Here is a 15,970-nt window from a genome sequence, read left to right as displayed (position 1 = left end):
AGAAGCGTGACTAACTCTTCTGTCGCAGCTGCTTCCAAGAAAATAAGTACCAAAGTGGGGAGAAAGGGTGGGAAGTATGAGTTATTAGTGTAAGAATATATTACAATATCTTACCTAAACTGACACTGACTTGGTTGAGGAAACAGTGTATAATTTAGAAAGTGTCCAAATTCATCTCTATGGGGTGTGACATCTCTACTTAGAGGAACACACATATGGGAGAGCACTCATAACCAGATACAGTCTTTGCCTATCTTGAAATATGTTTCATTAAACTGGGTGTTCAAAAGAGGATGACATCCTTAATTGTAGATATGATGGTTGGTCCACCTTTCCCATGGTAGTGTGATATCCTAGCCAACAAGTACATCCAGACTACATCTCCTTTCCATATCGTACATCCCAGGATCAACCTGTTGGAGAAGATATGATGGAGTTTCTCAACATTTTCCTACATTAAAATGTGTTTCTGTTAGGTACTTACCATTTCACACACAGATTCTATTTTCTGTGAGCATACGCCTTGAGTATTTGCATGTCACCAAATTTAAAGCCACTCCAACCAAAATTCACGTGATTTCCATTACTGGATAATGATGTTATTGTGCAGTAAAAGCCAATAGGAAAGCGACATGAACTACCTATTTCCTGGCTCTCTTTATTGCTCCACTCATGAAACTGCATTATTGACAAGGAAATAAATCATAAGTACCCAAAAGAAAACAAACCCATCAGAAAACCTGTGAACGAAATGACTATTTGATAGGCAGAATATGATACAGATGGTCTGGTATGAGGTTCATCACTTCTAATATATTATATTCTATACAGCAACTCCATTAGATAGATGCCAAATAAGGATGGACAAATGTTTAAAAACAATGAGTTAAAGGATCTGGTACCTACTCTATGACTGATTTATCAAATCACCATAAATTTGTCTGAATGGATCATAATTAAACAATGCACTAGCAGTGGTAGTTTGAGCATAATGATGCAGAGGAATTGCTTATGCTGGTCCATATGCCTGAGGTGAGAAGGTAGTTTTCAGAGATGTACCAGAACCAGTAAGTCATGTATCTGTGTAGTTCCAGTATCAATCAAAGCAAGGAAACCACAAGAGTGGTAATGGATTGATCTATCCACCAAATAAGTTTTTTGAACAAAGTATGAGGTCATGAAACATAGTGGGATGAAAGGCACCTTCTGGAGGCCTCAATGGTCTCAAAAATTACAAATCATGCAAAAGGGATAAACAGTTATAATAAATGCAGTGGTCATAAAATTGATAGAACCTCTTGAAAATTATGAGTATCATATGCTGGTGACATATAGTTTCAGAACTTATAGATGAAGAAGAGAAGGCTGTGAATGGTTTAGGATGGAAATGAAGAAAACCCACAAGTGGACAAAGTATTGGGTGGGAGTGAGAAAGAATTCAAACATTTTGATAATTCACTCAAGATGAGTTACCACCCTCATAAGAATGAAAGTACGATTGGAGGATTCTTTCCATGAGTATGAAAAGAGAAGATGATCTTGCATGTAATAATGAAACCAAAGAACAAGTTGTAGGAAATGTTGAACACAAGTTCTGACCATGTGACTAAAATCATAGGAGCCAATGTAGTGTTTGAAACAATAAAATACAGCACCAGATGATGAAGTAAAGCAAGCATGAAGAGAACTCTGCAATAGGAATATGAACAAAGGCACTTAAGATATAAACCTTATTATGGAGTAATGGTCCAATGAAGGTAAGAGAAATTTTCCAAGCAACATTAGACAGATTAATAACTTAACCTCATCTCTGGTCCTTTCAGGGACCACAAGTAAACCCTGTAAAGGGTTTGTAATCCTTTTCACAGCTAAAGAAGATAGATTCTAAAGAGGATGAACAGAATAGTTGAGAACTGATAGCAAGGGTGAACAGAAATGAAGTGAGAGCCCATGTGTAAGAATGATGGTGACCCATCCATTTGTTGAAATGTGGGACCAGAGGAGTACAAATTATGACAAACACATATTCACAGGATGTGATTCCTTGTGGTATTCATAGAAACAAAACAGACAAAAACTGGGATGAGAAGAATTAAGTGTTTGTTTGTTGTTTTTAATTTCATGCAAAACTGCACAAGGGGAGTATTGGGAATGAGTGAAGTACAATGTAGGAATGGTGGGTTTGAGAAAGCTGAGAGTTGAGTCTGGTAAGGAGAAGATTGGTTACATATAGCTTCTTCCCTAACTTCAACAGTATCTAAAACATCCCCAAAATGTCATTACACAGAAATGGTACAAAGCAAAAGATCCCAAAAACAAAACAAAGGGATCCAATTACATATTAGCTAAGTGAGTAGAAAGAGTACAGAATGTACAGAACAAATAACAGTATAAATCAGGAGGGAACAAGAATTATTTCAAAAGGAGTCATCATCTCTATGATGTACTTCTGACATGAGATGAAGGAATGAAATGTAAGGAGGTATACAAAGAAGGATTAGGAAAAGACAGGACAGCTGAACTGAACAGGTCAGCTTTCCAAACATGCAAAAGATATTCAAAAGTCTGTAAATCCAGATAATGCAAGTAAAAATAACTATAAGTCATAATTAAAAAATAAGTAAAGAAATGAGGACCAGACATATGGTCCTGGGAATGTAGTTAGTCTAAAAAAAAATCAGTATTTAGGCAAATTTAAGGATAGGGGAAATAGCAAGAAATACATCATAAGTCAGAAAACAAAGCATATCTCTTATTCAAAACTCGTAAATTTCTAAAACATCTTTCAGATGTAATAATGTGGAGAGGAATTAAGTTTCACATGTAAAAAACTATAAAGGGAGAGAGAAAAATGGGAAGATGGTGTCTACTTCAGTTGGTGGAAGGTTTTTGCTGCATTATAAAATATCTCGTGAGTTATGATGGCAGTTGTCTAACGAGAAAATCTCTAAGACAAACAAACAGGGAAGATAGCTTTTCTGTGTGAAAAAGTTTGTCTTGTTTCATAAGGAGCTGTACCAGCCAAAGAATATATCAGTCAGCTGAGAAACCTCTGTCATACCATCTTCTGCAGGTTGATGCTTTGGAGATTTGGTATGGAAAGAAAGTGGACCAGTTTAGAAGTACTGTGTTGGCTAGGATGCTCCCCCATCCAATCATGGGAAAGAATGTGGACCAGTGTAGATGTATTGTGATGGCTATGAGGCTCTCCACTCTATCCCAAGAAGGAAGATGGACCAGTTTAGATGTATTGTGTTGGCTGGGATGCTCCCCACCTTATCATGGGAAAGATGGACTGATTTATATGTATTGTGTTAGCTAAGATTCCCCTTCCCAACATGGGAAAGAAGGTGGATCAGCCAGCATATCTACAGTTAAGAATGCCATTTTACACCAACTTAGTGACCCATACTTTCAAGATGGGAGAAGAGTATACCTGATTTGTGCATCTTCTCATTAGTGTGTTCCTCCAAGAAGAGAAGTCACACTCTAACCACATCCTGTGGACACTTTCTGAGAAGTGCTCCTTTAGGTTCCTCCACCAAGTCAATGTAAGATTCTCAATCATATTCCTCTTATTGTGTGTTTTTGGGTAAGATATTGTATCAAAGTCGACGTTTTCTTACATTGAAAATATATTTACAATAAATACTTTAAACTCATTTCTGGTGCTTCTTTCCTGTCAACTTTGAAGATTGTGTTCTACAGTAAATAGGAAGTCAGCTGTGACAGTAGAGTATGTTTTAGTGAAGCATTGTGCTTGCTCATTCAGATGCTACAACGCACATGAGCCAAGTTGAAACGTGAGGTAGGTGAGACTTTCAAGGCTAGTGCAAGCAAAGATATTTTTGCATACTGAAAGCTGCACTGATCAAGAATAGCTGTTATGTGAGAACAAAAAGATATTCTATTGAAAATAGTATGAAACTAGATGTACAATAATCTGGTGTAACTTTCCATGTGTGTATAGTCTTAATTTTTTTCAAAAGAGATTAACATAAACTTTTGGGAATCTTATTACATTGTCTTTCCTAAATAAAGTTAAATAAAGTTTGTAAGCCAAGCAAACATTTCCAATACTCTGAATTCATCCAACTGAAGTGGCAGACAAACAGAAATCCATTTTCTCCTTCGTTTCTTGTTGTGATTTCCATTAACACTTCAGCCAGTAAATTTCAAGTTATCTTAGCTAATTATGTCATAGCATATTTGGTAGAATTCCATAAGTCAAAACAAACCCTTAACTGTAAATAAAACTCAACATTTAATCAATCTTTCAATAAAATCAATAATAACTTTTATATCAAGAGCAAAATATCTGAATAAAATGTCAAAAAATAATTTATTTAAAATATATATTGTGAAATAAACATTTCTTCAAGTATAACATCAAATAAAATTATATGTTATTATGTATGTGTTATTTCTGTTGTAAAGCCATATCTGGCTATCTGTTGTGTTAACTGAGAATAATTTAAACCCTGATTTTAACGTTGTAACTCTGTACAATAAGTGCTGTACCACATGGTGACTAAGTGATACTAAAAGATAAAAAACATGGTACATGTTATATGATGGTAATGAAATGTTAGGACTAAATGTGTTCAAATTATTTATAATTGGAACCTAAGGTTGGTAAACATCTCAGACAGAATCCCAAACAGAATTTTTCAAACATTCTGTTTTAATATTTTCTTTATCTCTTTGTGGGAAGTGTTTTAACAAGTGGCTTTAATGTCCTTAAACATAAAATTAATTGTTCATTAGACACTTTAAAAATGCCTTCTCAATCCAGTACAACAATTTGATAAAATTCCTTAAGACCCTAAAATATGTTATTTGTTCTATGAAATGAAAATACATAACTCACTGATAGTTCAAACAACAAGTTAACTGGTTAAATAAGAGAAATGGATTATAAATGTTCTTATACTGAACAAAATTAATATTTCTTGTATTAAAATGAATTTCAAACAGATAATCACCATGATAACTAAATACCTTTCTTTATTGAGATAATTTCACGCTACCAACAAACATTCAAGTACAGTTCTGCACATCATTGACACAATACAGAACAGTTAATTTACACGGGTATCCACTATCATATTTGGTTAAGACTTTTCACAACTTGTGTTCATATGTGGCAAATATCGTTTCATTTCAATAAACTTAACAAAATTCAGTAAATATGAATTTGAATGACAAGCATAATTTGTTGTCATTAATCAAACTTTCTAAACCTACTTTCCTTACCTAATTTCTGATCATAGAGGAACATTCATATCTCATAACGGGAAAAGTTTAAGTTAATCTAACAATTTAAATTATTTATATTATTAATTATCTTTGTCTCAGACACAAACCTACTTCTACCAACAACTACAAGTATGATTGAGTATTTCATTCATGTTAAGAACAACTCAACAATAACATACCTTTACATCACATGTTGAGGTGTGAATGACAGTGTTATTAATTCAAAACAAGTTAGTGTAGAATATCCTGTTTGTTGTTAACATTATTCATACCTGTTGTACTGTTATTCAAATAGTTAATGTTGAACTTTGCCTTCATCAGTCGCTTTTCAAACTCAACATGAGAAGTGGCCACCATAAACATGAGACAGATGAATGGATGGAGAGACATCACAGTCCACATTATGTATAAAACAGATAACGTTCAATTGGATTTTACTTTTCTCTGTGACTTAACACTGAATGAATGTCACAAAATTATAAATTACAAAGTATTTCTGAGTAAAACTGTTTGTACAGACTTAGAATTATTTCTTGCTTAAAGTTCAAAATTTAATATAAAAGTGTGCACCCAACATCTGAAAGTTACTCACAAATTGTGGTTGTTCAGATTAAATTCTGTAAGATCATACAAGAGTAACATAAAAAGAGTGTAGTGAGTAAATCACTAAGAAAATTGTAAGAAAAACGAGACATGGATAATTAGTATGTAAAGAAATGACAATTAGTTAACAAATACAATCATACGATTTGGAATTGATAGTTCAGAGTTCACACGTAAACAAACATGAAAGTCTGGATTAGTTTTAATTCGTCTTTGCAACATACACAGAATGAATGTTATAAAATTATAAAGTCTAAAGTATTTCTGGGTAAAACTGTTAGTATACATTTAGAATTATGTTTTACTTATAGTTTAAAATTTGGTATGTAGATGTGCACTCAACATCTGAAAGGTGCTCACAAGTAGGGGTGGGATATAAAAAACAGGTAAGCTAAAAAAGACAAGTTAAAAACAAAAAGCACAGAGCACTATGGTGATACATAATTCCTTTTTTGTAACTCACAAATTGTGCTTTGGTTCCATACGAGTTTTAACTCTATGTGATGCATATGGGATTTCTTCTGACTAAAAACGTCCGAATTCATCTTGGTTCATGGCTTGTCCATATTTTCATGTATGAAGACTGTACGACCTGTTGTATTGACAAAACTAAACAATATCTAGCAGTAAGAGATAATGAAATATGGGATTGTTATGAAAAAACACAGAAAAGTTGAGTAACTCATGGTTTCCGTTTATACGCCAACATAGTGAAGATACAGAACACGAACTTTAAAATTTAAATATTCTTTGTAAGGCTAACACTGTTCTGGAATTAGTACTTAAAGAAGCCATGAAACAACTTTAACCAACACTGAATATCATGTAGTCTTCTTTAAAACTGTGCATTTCAAAACATGTACAGCATTTTTATTGTTACTAATTTATGTGATATAAGTAGTAAAAGTAATAAGGAAAAGAAGATTTGCCACAACTAAAAACTAGATAAACTAAGGTGCTAAAAGACACCAACATGATGAACCATAAGCCAACCTCGTATTCAACAGATCCAGCCAACAATAAAACAATGAAGAGATACTTCTGCTCAACAGATGACTCAAATTGTGCCAGATTCCTCTGTAAATTGTCAGGTGTTCATTTCTTCAACAGTTAGCAGGTCTAGCTCAAAATGAAATCAGATTTCTGACTCTTCACTAGAGGAACATGTTAATCCTGTCTTATCTTTTAGTTAGAAGAAATTACCACTTCATACTGCCCCAGACTGAAACTCCACTGCCATCAAGTTCTTCATCTTCATATCTACGATCCACATTGTTTCACAGATTAATGTTCTCCCTCACAATCAAATGAACTTCAGTAATGAAAGTTTTACCGTACGAAGTATGAAAAAATTCCAATTTCCAAAATTTTTAATCCACAGTATAATTTTTTTAACAATGTAATCTAAAACGTTTTAACTGTCCACATATGCATGTTATATATTTAAAGAGAAAGTTTCCACTTATTTTAGCAAAAGTTAATAAATTGTTTTCTAATTAACACATTTTACTTACTCCATAATGATAATATTTAGTCAACAACTTACATGGAACTAAGAAGAAAAAAATTCAATTTTAGTTAAACTAAGGTGTAAACCAATAATATTCATTATTTTGTTGCCCACTTGGACTGTTCAATTTCTATAATCTTCCTGTATCTACCACTAACATAAGCTAATAATGTCTGGTATTTTAAAAGCTATTACCCTGATAACATGTAATTTTTAAAGTAATGCCAGACGTTCTATGTAAGTAAAAAATGTTTAAGCACACTGAAATGTGTTAATTGCAGAGCATAACATTGTAATACTTTTCTCAGTGCCCCCTGTGAAAGAAGGCCTAACAGTTTTGAAACACCTCTCTTAGGGATGTACTTAGCTGCCATTTTTGTTACCTCAAATACACACACACTTCCTAAAATTGTTAAGGGTACTTTATATTTTGACCCACTCCTCTAGCTGTAAACTTACTACAGTTTCAGTTGCTGTTCGAACCAAATTCTTTAATAATTACCAACTGTGAACACAGTTCCCATTCAGACTTAGCTCTGCAATAGTTTGTCTATTCTGGTATATGTTAGTGTTCAGAGAGTAAGTGAATAATTCACGTCATACAGAGAAAGACTTCTTCAAATAATAAGATAAAGATCCCACCAGTGCAAGTTCCAAGATCGTTTATAGTGCTAATACTCAAGATTACTGTGCACTATTCTTCTTCATTCTAAAACTGAAACAATCTAAGCTTTGCTTGTTCTTTTTCATTAGTAATATCTTCCTTATCTAAGCTACTTTGGTTTCAACAAATAGAAGTACCATTTTGTTCTAGGTAATAAATACTTTTTCAGTTATTTGTTCTTGATAATAAGTAGTACCTAAAATATATATATAAAAACAGCTGGTGTGGATTGAGAAAATTTTTATGCAAACGAGTGAACAAAGTTTCAACCTTCTTCAGTCATCGTCAGGTTCACAAAGAAAGAGAGAAGTAACTGACTGATAGATGACCACAGGTTTGAAGGGGGGTTGTGTAACTGAGTGTAGAAATATAGAGGGCTTTCTTAGATGTTAGATTATATTTATTAATATAGGTATAAAGGTGTTCCTTTGTATTAGTTTATTTTGGGCTTGAGTTGTTGTACAAGTAAGGCTTCTTTAATTTTGTGTTTGTTTCTATTTTTAGTATTTGGGTGTTTTCTATGGTTATGTTGTGTTTATTTGACTTGCAGTGTTCGAAAACGTGTGAAGGTGACTTTTTATGTTCTTTGAATCTGGTTTCCATTTTTCTATTTGTTTCTCCAATATAGAAGTCGTGGCAGTTATCACATTGTATTTTATAAATAATGTTGGTGTGGTGTTTGTCAGTGTAGTTTTTACATAGTATAGACCTCAGTTTTGTGCCTGGTTTTTGAATAAATTTGGTATTAACTGGAATGTCATATTTTGTTACTAGTTTTTGCCAAATGTTGGTTATTTGTCTGCTGATGTCAGGAATATATGGTATGCAGCAGTATATGGTTTCGTGATTTTTTGATTCGTGAGATATATTTACTTTTGTTGGTTGATTTTGCTTTCTGTCTAGGTGTGTGTGTATAATGTTTTCTACGGTTTGTGGAGGAAACTTACTGATGTTGATAAAATGTTGTTTTATTTTGTCTAACTCATCGTTAATTGTATCTGGTGAGCATGGTTTTATGGCTGTGTTTATTTGGTTTCTTAGTATGTTGAGTGTTTGTTTTGTTTCATGTGCTGAGTCCCAAGGAATGTATAGTCCAGTATGGGTGATTTTTCGGTGGATTTCTGTTTTGAATTGTGTGTCGGTTCTTGTACTTTTGAGATTAAGAAATGATATTTGATTGCTTTCTTCCTGTTCACATGTGAAGTTAATGTTGGGATGTATAGAGTTAATGTGATTGAAAAAATTAAGTATGTGTTCTGTAGATTTGAATCCCGCAACCGTGTCGTCTACATATCTGTACCAGTATAGTGGTGGATATAATGATGTGTTAATTGCTTGTGTTTCAACTTGTGTCATAAAAATATTGGCTAGAAATAGTGATACTGGGTTGCCCATGCTTAGGCCATTTGTTTGTATATAGTTGTGGTTGTTGAACATGAAGTTTGTCTTCAAATAGTTAATATTTTATGTATCCCCTGTAACAATTGCAGAAAGTATTTCATTCTAATACACTCCCATAAAGTTTCTTTGGATGCAACTTTTGATTTGTCACATTTTTTATCTGTCATATAAATCCCAGATCTGTTCAATTTGTCTGTAATCAGAGCTCTGTATGTGTTGGGATCATTGCATCATTTGAATGACTCCAGCAACTTCTTTTTTGAGTAAGTAATTTGTGCATAGAATGGATGAGTGTTTGTGGTCGTTATCTTTTGGTAGTAGAATCCTTTACCAATAATACCCATACTGCTGGGTATACCATGAGGTATCAGTATCTGCTTACAATGGTGGTTAATTCTATGAGGGTTGTAATTGATTACTGGGAATGTCTATTGATGGGTTAGGGTCTTGGATATAGAATTCCAAGGCTACTTTGCAGGCTTCAGCAGTTGGGACTTCTGTAAAGAGGGATATAACATCAAAACTGGCCATAAAGGCTTTATTATATGCACACACCTAGACAAAAAACAAAATCGACTAACAAAAGTAAATATATTCCACAAATTAAAAAATCATGAAACCATATACTGCTGCATACCATATATTCCCGACATCAACAGAAACATAACCAACATTTGGCAAAAACTAGTAACAAAATATGACATTCCAGTTAATACCAAATTTATTCAAAAACCAGGCACAAAACTGAGATCTATACTATGTAAAAACTACACTGACAAACACCACACCAACATTATTTATAAAATACAATGTGATAACTGCCACGACTTCCATATTGGAGAAACAAGTAGAAAAATAGAAACCAGATTCAAAGATCACAAAAAGGCACCTTCACACGTTTTTGAACACTGCAAATCAAATAAACACAACATAAACATATAAAACAACCAAATACTACATGAAGAAACAAAAACATAAACAAATGCAAAAATTAAAAAAGCCTTACTTATACAACATCTCAAGCTCAAAATAAACCAATACAAAGGAACATCTTTATACCTACATTAATAAATATAATCCAGTATCTAAGAATGCCCTCTACATTCCTTCACTCAGTTAAACAACACCCTGCAAACATGTGGTCATCTATCAGTCAGTTACCTCTTTCTTTCTTTGTGAACCTGACGATGACCGAAGAAGGTCGAAACGTTGTTCGCTCCTCTACATAGAGTTTTCTCAACCCAAACCAGCCGTTTTCACACATATATTTTTTTCTACAAGTGGATTTTCTCGTGAGCACTGAATTAGTAGTACCTATTTTTCTATCCAAACTTGAAGTCTATGTACTCTAATTTTTTGAAGTTTGTTTGGAGACTAATCACTCTAAAGACAGCTAAAGTTTATCTACAGATCTGGTGACAGTCGATTAAACTGATAACTTATAATTCCATTAGCTAGTCAATCAATACTTGTGCACACATCATGCCACCTTAGACTACAACATTATTAATAACACAAAATGTAACTGATCTGTGTTATTTAAATGTACATGCAATTCAATATTACACATTAATTAATTGACAGCTTTACAATTCAAATGGTAGTCAATGTTTTATTAGACAAACAAAAACTAAAATTGTTACATAATCTGTACAGTAACAATGAATAAATTTTAAAAAAAGCTGCATCCAGCTTTTCAGATGTTACAACCAAACATAGCAAAACAAAAGTAACACCAATGAGAAAACAGTATCCAAATATGAGAGATTACCTTTTCTCAATGGACTAACAATTTTTATTTCTTGATGCATCATTTACTACTGACGTAATTTCATAAAAGTTTGAAAACCTGAAAATAATAATATAAATGTGCCTTCAGAATACAAATAACAAGAGAGCTTATAAACACACATAGAGAACTACTTATTTACATTGGTATTTTAGTACACAAATGCATATTTAATCTACTAAAACTTCCAAGAGCAGTGAATCAGTAATAGTGAACAAAACAATCAAGGGTTCACCTAAATATCATTAGCTAGCCAAAAATATTATTTGATAAATGTTCTAATCACTATCTTCATTTAATATATTGCTTACTCTCAGTTGGACCAGTATACTAAGTTTGTTAACTTATTTACTAGGTTTGTTTTTATTTCTGATAAAGGATTAAAAACACAGCACTAGTGGCTGACAATGGTGTTTTTACCTTTAGTAATGGACTGTGATCAAACTCAAAAGATCTATCAGACAAATGTTGTTGCAGCCAATCCAATTCCTCTGCAATGCCTTCAATGTTGACAAAATAGTCTTTTCTAAACACAAAATAAAAGAAGTTTTTTTTAAAAAATTCAGATGTTTACTACTGAAGAATGTGATCTGTTTGTTTAAGTTAAGCACAAAGCTACACAATGGTCTATCTGTGCTTTTCCCAGTGCAGTTTCTGGCATTGTAAGTCTTCAAACATACCACTGAGCCATAGAGGTCTGAATAATGTGAAACTCATGAAGATTAAATTATTTTTAAAGTACATTAAAAGCACAATTAACAAAATCAAGTATCTGTTGTTTTCATATGGTAGATATTCTTTCATCAAGATAACAATGTCTTTGAAATATTTCTGTCTTTCTAATTTCCAATTTCTAATTTCTACTACTCTTCTTAAACTAATGGAACAGTTACATTCAGTCACACCATCAAACATTCAGAAAAATAATACGCATATCTGCATCATGATTTTTGCAAATGCAAATGACAACTGAGCCAGGCCTCACTTTTTCATAAAGTTAGTACTTCATATAAAAATTCTTAGAACTTCCAAACTGACATTTAAAAAGACAAATTTTTCTGTATACAAGGCAATAGAATACAATATCTTAACTATAATTCAACTATGCAATAAATAGGTTAAAACCATCACTTTTCTACTTGGGACAGAAAAACAGTTGCAAAAAATTAAACAGAGGCCAAATGTAAAATTACTGTCATCAAAGGAATCTTGTACAGAACAGAAAGCCCTTTTTATTGGTCAGAAATAATCCAATGGCAAGTGTCAGAAAGAATTATCAGCATTTTCTAAAAGTCACGAGGAGCCCCCAGTGGCACAGAAGTATGTCTGCAGGCTCACACCACTAGAAACCAGGTTTCAATACCTGTGAGGAGCTGAGCACAAACAGCCCATTGTGTAGCTTCGTGCTTAACTTACAAACAAACAAAAGTCATGAGGTAAAAGGGGCATGGTTCACATTTTTATTTTTGTTTTTTTATTAATATATATTACAGTAAACAAGAAACTTGTATGCTAGGAAGTTATGTTCTGAATTACTAATATTTATGACTGTTTAACTGGTAGGACACTCAAAAGATCATATGAAGGTAGAGAATATAAAATATGCAACTTCAAGTGCAAATGCATCATGTGATCCAGTCAGTGGATACTGAATATTTATTTGAATATTTTCTTTTGAAATTAAAACTTGGATAACATAAATCTCTGAAATATAAATTATGTTTTAATTCAAAGCTATGGCATGTCCACTTTGATCAAACTGTAGACATAGGATTAATGTCCTTCTGAGCTTTATAATGCTTCAAATTTAGAACACAATAAATCATAAATGTTCTACTAAAGGATGTATGGCAGTTGCAATTTACTGTTAGTAGTAAATTAAATAGCTAAAAAGTCAAGAAAAATGTTGAAAAAATTACTTAAAATTAAAATATATCAGTTATTGTACAAAAATGGTGCTTCTGTTTCAAGATACAATAACGGTTAAGCTACTATACATGAGTAATAATTTCTGCATAGTAAATGTTAACAGGAAAAGTTTAAATCATACATACGCATCTTTATTAACATCACATTCATTCCACATCTGTTCTCTTTTATCAACTTCAGGTTTCACAGCTAAAGAAGATTTATTAATTGCTTCCATCAAATGACCAGAAGAAACAAGACCCTGAAAGACTGAAGAATGGGGTGGGCTTCTGGTTGACCAATTAGTGCACAATATAGCAGCCTGAGAAGTTGGTAAAATATATTTATCTTTCTTTGACGATAAAGATAAAGGTAAGGAATCTGAAAATCTACCCACAATGGAAGAAGGGTCTTGGTTGTTAGGCATCAGACCATCACTAATTACACCAGAGCTTTCACACATGACTGGAGAATTCCTTAAAAAATCCAGAAACTTCTATGGTGTATTTTAATAAATTACTTAAAAACATATTTTTCACAAAACTAAGGCTTGTACACATGAAACAGCTTTTCTCAAGATGGCTCTCATAAACTGTTCTAAATAAATTTTACAGACTTCTTTGCAACTCCTAGATCATATAGTTTAAAAATAATAAATGCTTGAACAAAACATATGTGCATTATTTTCTATTTTCTTTTTTTTAAATTATAGTCATGATCATTTCTTCAAATTTACAAATTATATCAGTTATTTGCAGAACAAATATATATACTTCTATATCTTTTTGTTTTCTTTCTTAAAATCTACTATATTCATATGTTAATAGTATTTTTTAGCCACTAAAAATGCACTTACAGGTTATCTTAACAGTGAAGTTTTTTCATTAAAAGACAACAAATATTGCCTAAGTAAAATAAACAGATGTTTTAATGGTCATGTTTTTCATGTAACACTCAACATCAGCTTTCAATGCAATCAAGACCAAGGCTGGATTAATTATTAAAGTAAAAAGAACTATCTACTGACCTTACAAAACATCCCTGACCACTATTAAAAACAAGAATTGACAAAAAAATAATCTATATGGCTATTATGAATATTTTGGTGTAGTTGTTTGGCAATCATAAAAGGAGGGCTTAATTCAACTTCATACTAAAGAAACAAGGTAGGTTTCAACATGAATATTACAAACTCCTTCAATAAGAACTACTATTAATTTCTTCAGTGATGTTCAAACTGGTTTCAAGAATGTTGCAAAATTTTTTAATCACATAATTTAATAAACTTTCTTATATTTAGAGATCAAAATATGTCAATTTTTGTACTTTATACAACAGCATTGTCATGTGGAAAGATACTATCACCAGATGATAGAAGTGCTGCAGTAAAGAATGAACATTAGTATAACAATGACCACTTGTTCTGACATTCAATGCAATTACTGAACCAAATTCGTAGTAAGAAAATGTGGCCAACGATACAAAAAAATTGTTTACAGCCTTTACTCTAGAAAGCCTTTTTGGCTGTTTCCACACATCCAACAGGTAAGAAAAAACTTGAGAGATTATTAATTTAACCAAATCAACTTTTTCCAGATTACCCTATGTTTCACTTCATAATCACTGAACAACTGATATAACCTGTAGTTGGCACAGTATCCCAGGCTTCTACTTTGAATGTAATCTAACATTTATATATAAACACCAAATTTTATGATTTGGATCAAAATGCAACTTTGTAGTTTTTTAATTTTGTGGTTTCCCCTAAATTATTTAATTTGATGTGCAAGTGTTATTCTAATACAAACTCGCAAACAACATGACCAAAGGTACATATCCATGCTAAATTATTCCTAATTTATGTTTTTAATCTACTTATAAAAAGATGGGAAGAAAGATTTAGTCATTCACAAAATCCTAACATAGTAGCTTCACACTGATAATCTCCATTTAAAAAAAGTGGCTGCTCCTGGATAACCTGATCCAAATTCATCCCCTACAGACGCACAGGCCATAAAAGGCCAAGAAGCTATTAACAACATTTGGAACTAAATCACATAAGTGCAAAAAAAGTGACAAACCCTGATAAGATTGAAGCAGAGACAACCCAATACTCAAGGAAAGTTACATGTGAATAATATCAAATTCACAGCAATTAAATATACTTTAAAGCATCCTTACAGTGCTATAACACTAATAAGGTGCCTTTTTGTTTTTCATATGTCATATTAACTTACACACACACACACAGTCTTATAAAATAACTCCCACATTATTTTTAAAAGTACATTTTACAGTGTGTGTTTCGTGTTTGTGCTTTCCTTATAGCAAAACCACATTGGACTATCTGCTGAGTCCACTGAGGGAAATCAATCCCTTGATTTTAACATTGTAAATCTATAGACTCTCTGCTGTATCAGTGGGGGACTTGACAGAATAAGGAACTAGCTGAAAAATGCAAGTGTCTCCACGTCTTTCTTAACACTTGTTAGTGATTTTAAAATAAAATGTTCGATACCCATTCCTAAAAATGAAATCTATTAAAAGTTGCAGTTAATGCTGACTAATATCAGTTCTCAAATTCCATAGCAACAATCTAAATATGATTAGCAAGTTACAAATTTTTTTAATCAGATAACAACAGGGTAGATCTAATAGACCAACTTCATACTGGAGATAAGAAAGGCTATTTACCACAATTCTGAATTCATAATGCATATTTACAAGCAATATGACAAGCTTTTTTATAAAATGTTCAATTTGGTTGTACACAAAACAATCAGATGTGTTACAAAAGTATTTATACTCAAGATATGTTTCTGAACTGATATCAACC

At 32.4% G+C, this 15,970-nt stretch overlaps 1 protein-coding gene across 3 annotated transcripts in view; it reads right to left on the bottom strand.

Annotated features, from left to right (window-relative positions):
- Window positions 1-5,027: 5,027 nt before the first annotated feature.
- Window positions 5,028-15,970, bottom strand: part of LOC143231646 (uncharacterized) — a 57,938-nt gene continuing 46,995 nt past the window's right edge. Inside the window, exons 4-7 of one of the 3 annotated variants that reach the window (XR_013017096.1) lie at window positions 13,281-13,610; window positions 11,647-11,752; window positions 11,209-11,286; window positions 5,028-7,122 (exon numbers count right to left, since the gene is read on the bottom strand). Coding sequence is in view for 2 of the 3 variants with exons in the window: in XM_076466190.1 (XP_076322305.1) it covers window positions 11,269-11,286; window positions 11,647-11,752; window positions 13,281-13,610 (454 nt within the window). In the remaining variant the exon portion in view is untranslated. Of the gene's footprint in view, window positions 7,123-11,035; window positions 11,287-11,646; window positions 11,753-13,280; window positions 13,611-15,970 lie in introns of those variants that run through there. The other 2 variants (XM_076466191.1, XM_076466190.1) reach the window with 2 other exon arrangements.

Source organism: Tachypleus tridentatus, chromosome 11 (genome assembly GCF_004210375.1).
Source record: "Tachypleus tridentatus isolate NWPU-2018 chromosome 11, ASM421037v1, whole genome shotgun sequence".
In the NCBI taxonomy this organism is placed as follows: Eukaryota; Metazoa; Arthropoda; class Merostomata; order Xiphosura; family Limulidae; genus Tachypleus; species Tachypleus tridentatus.
Note: the sequence above shows the minus strand (reverse complement) of the source record. Positions and strands in the feature narration are given on the sequence as shown.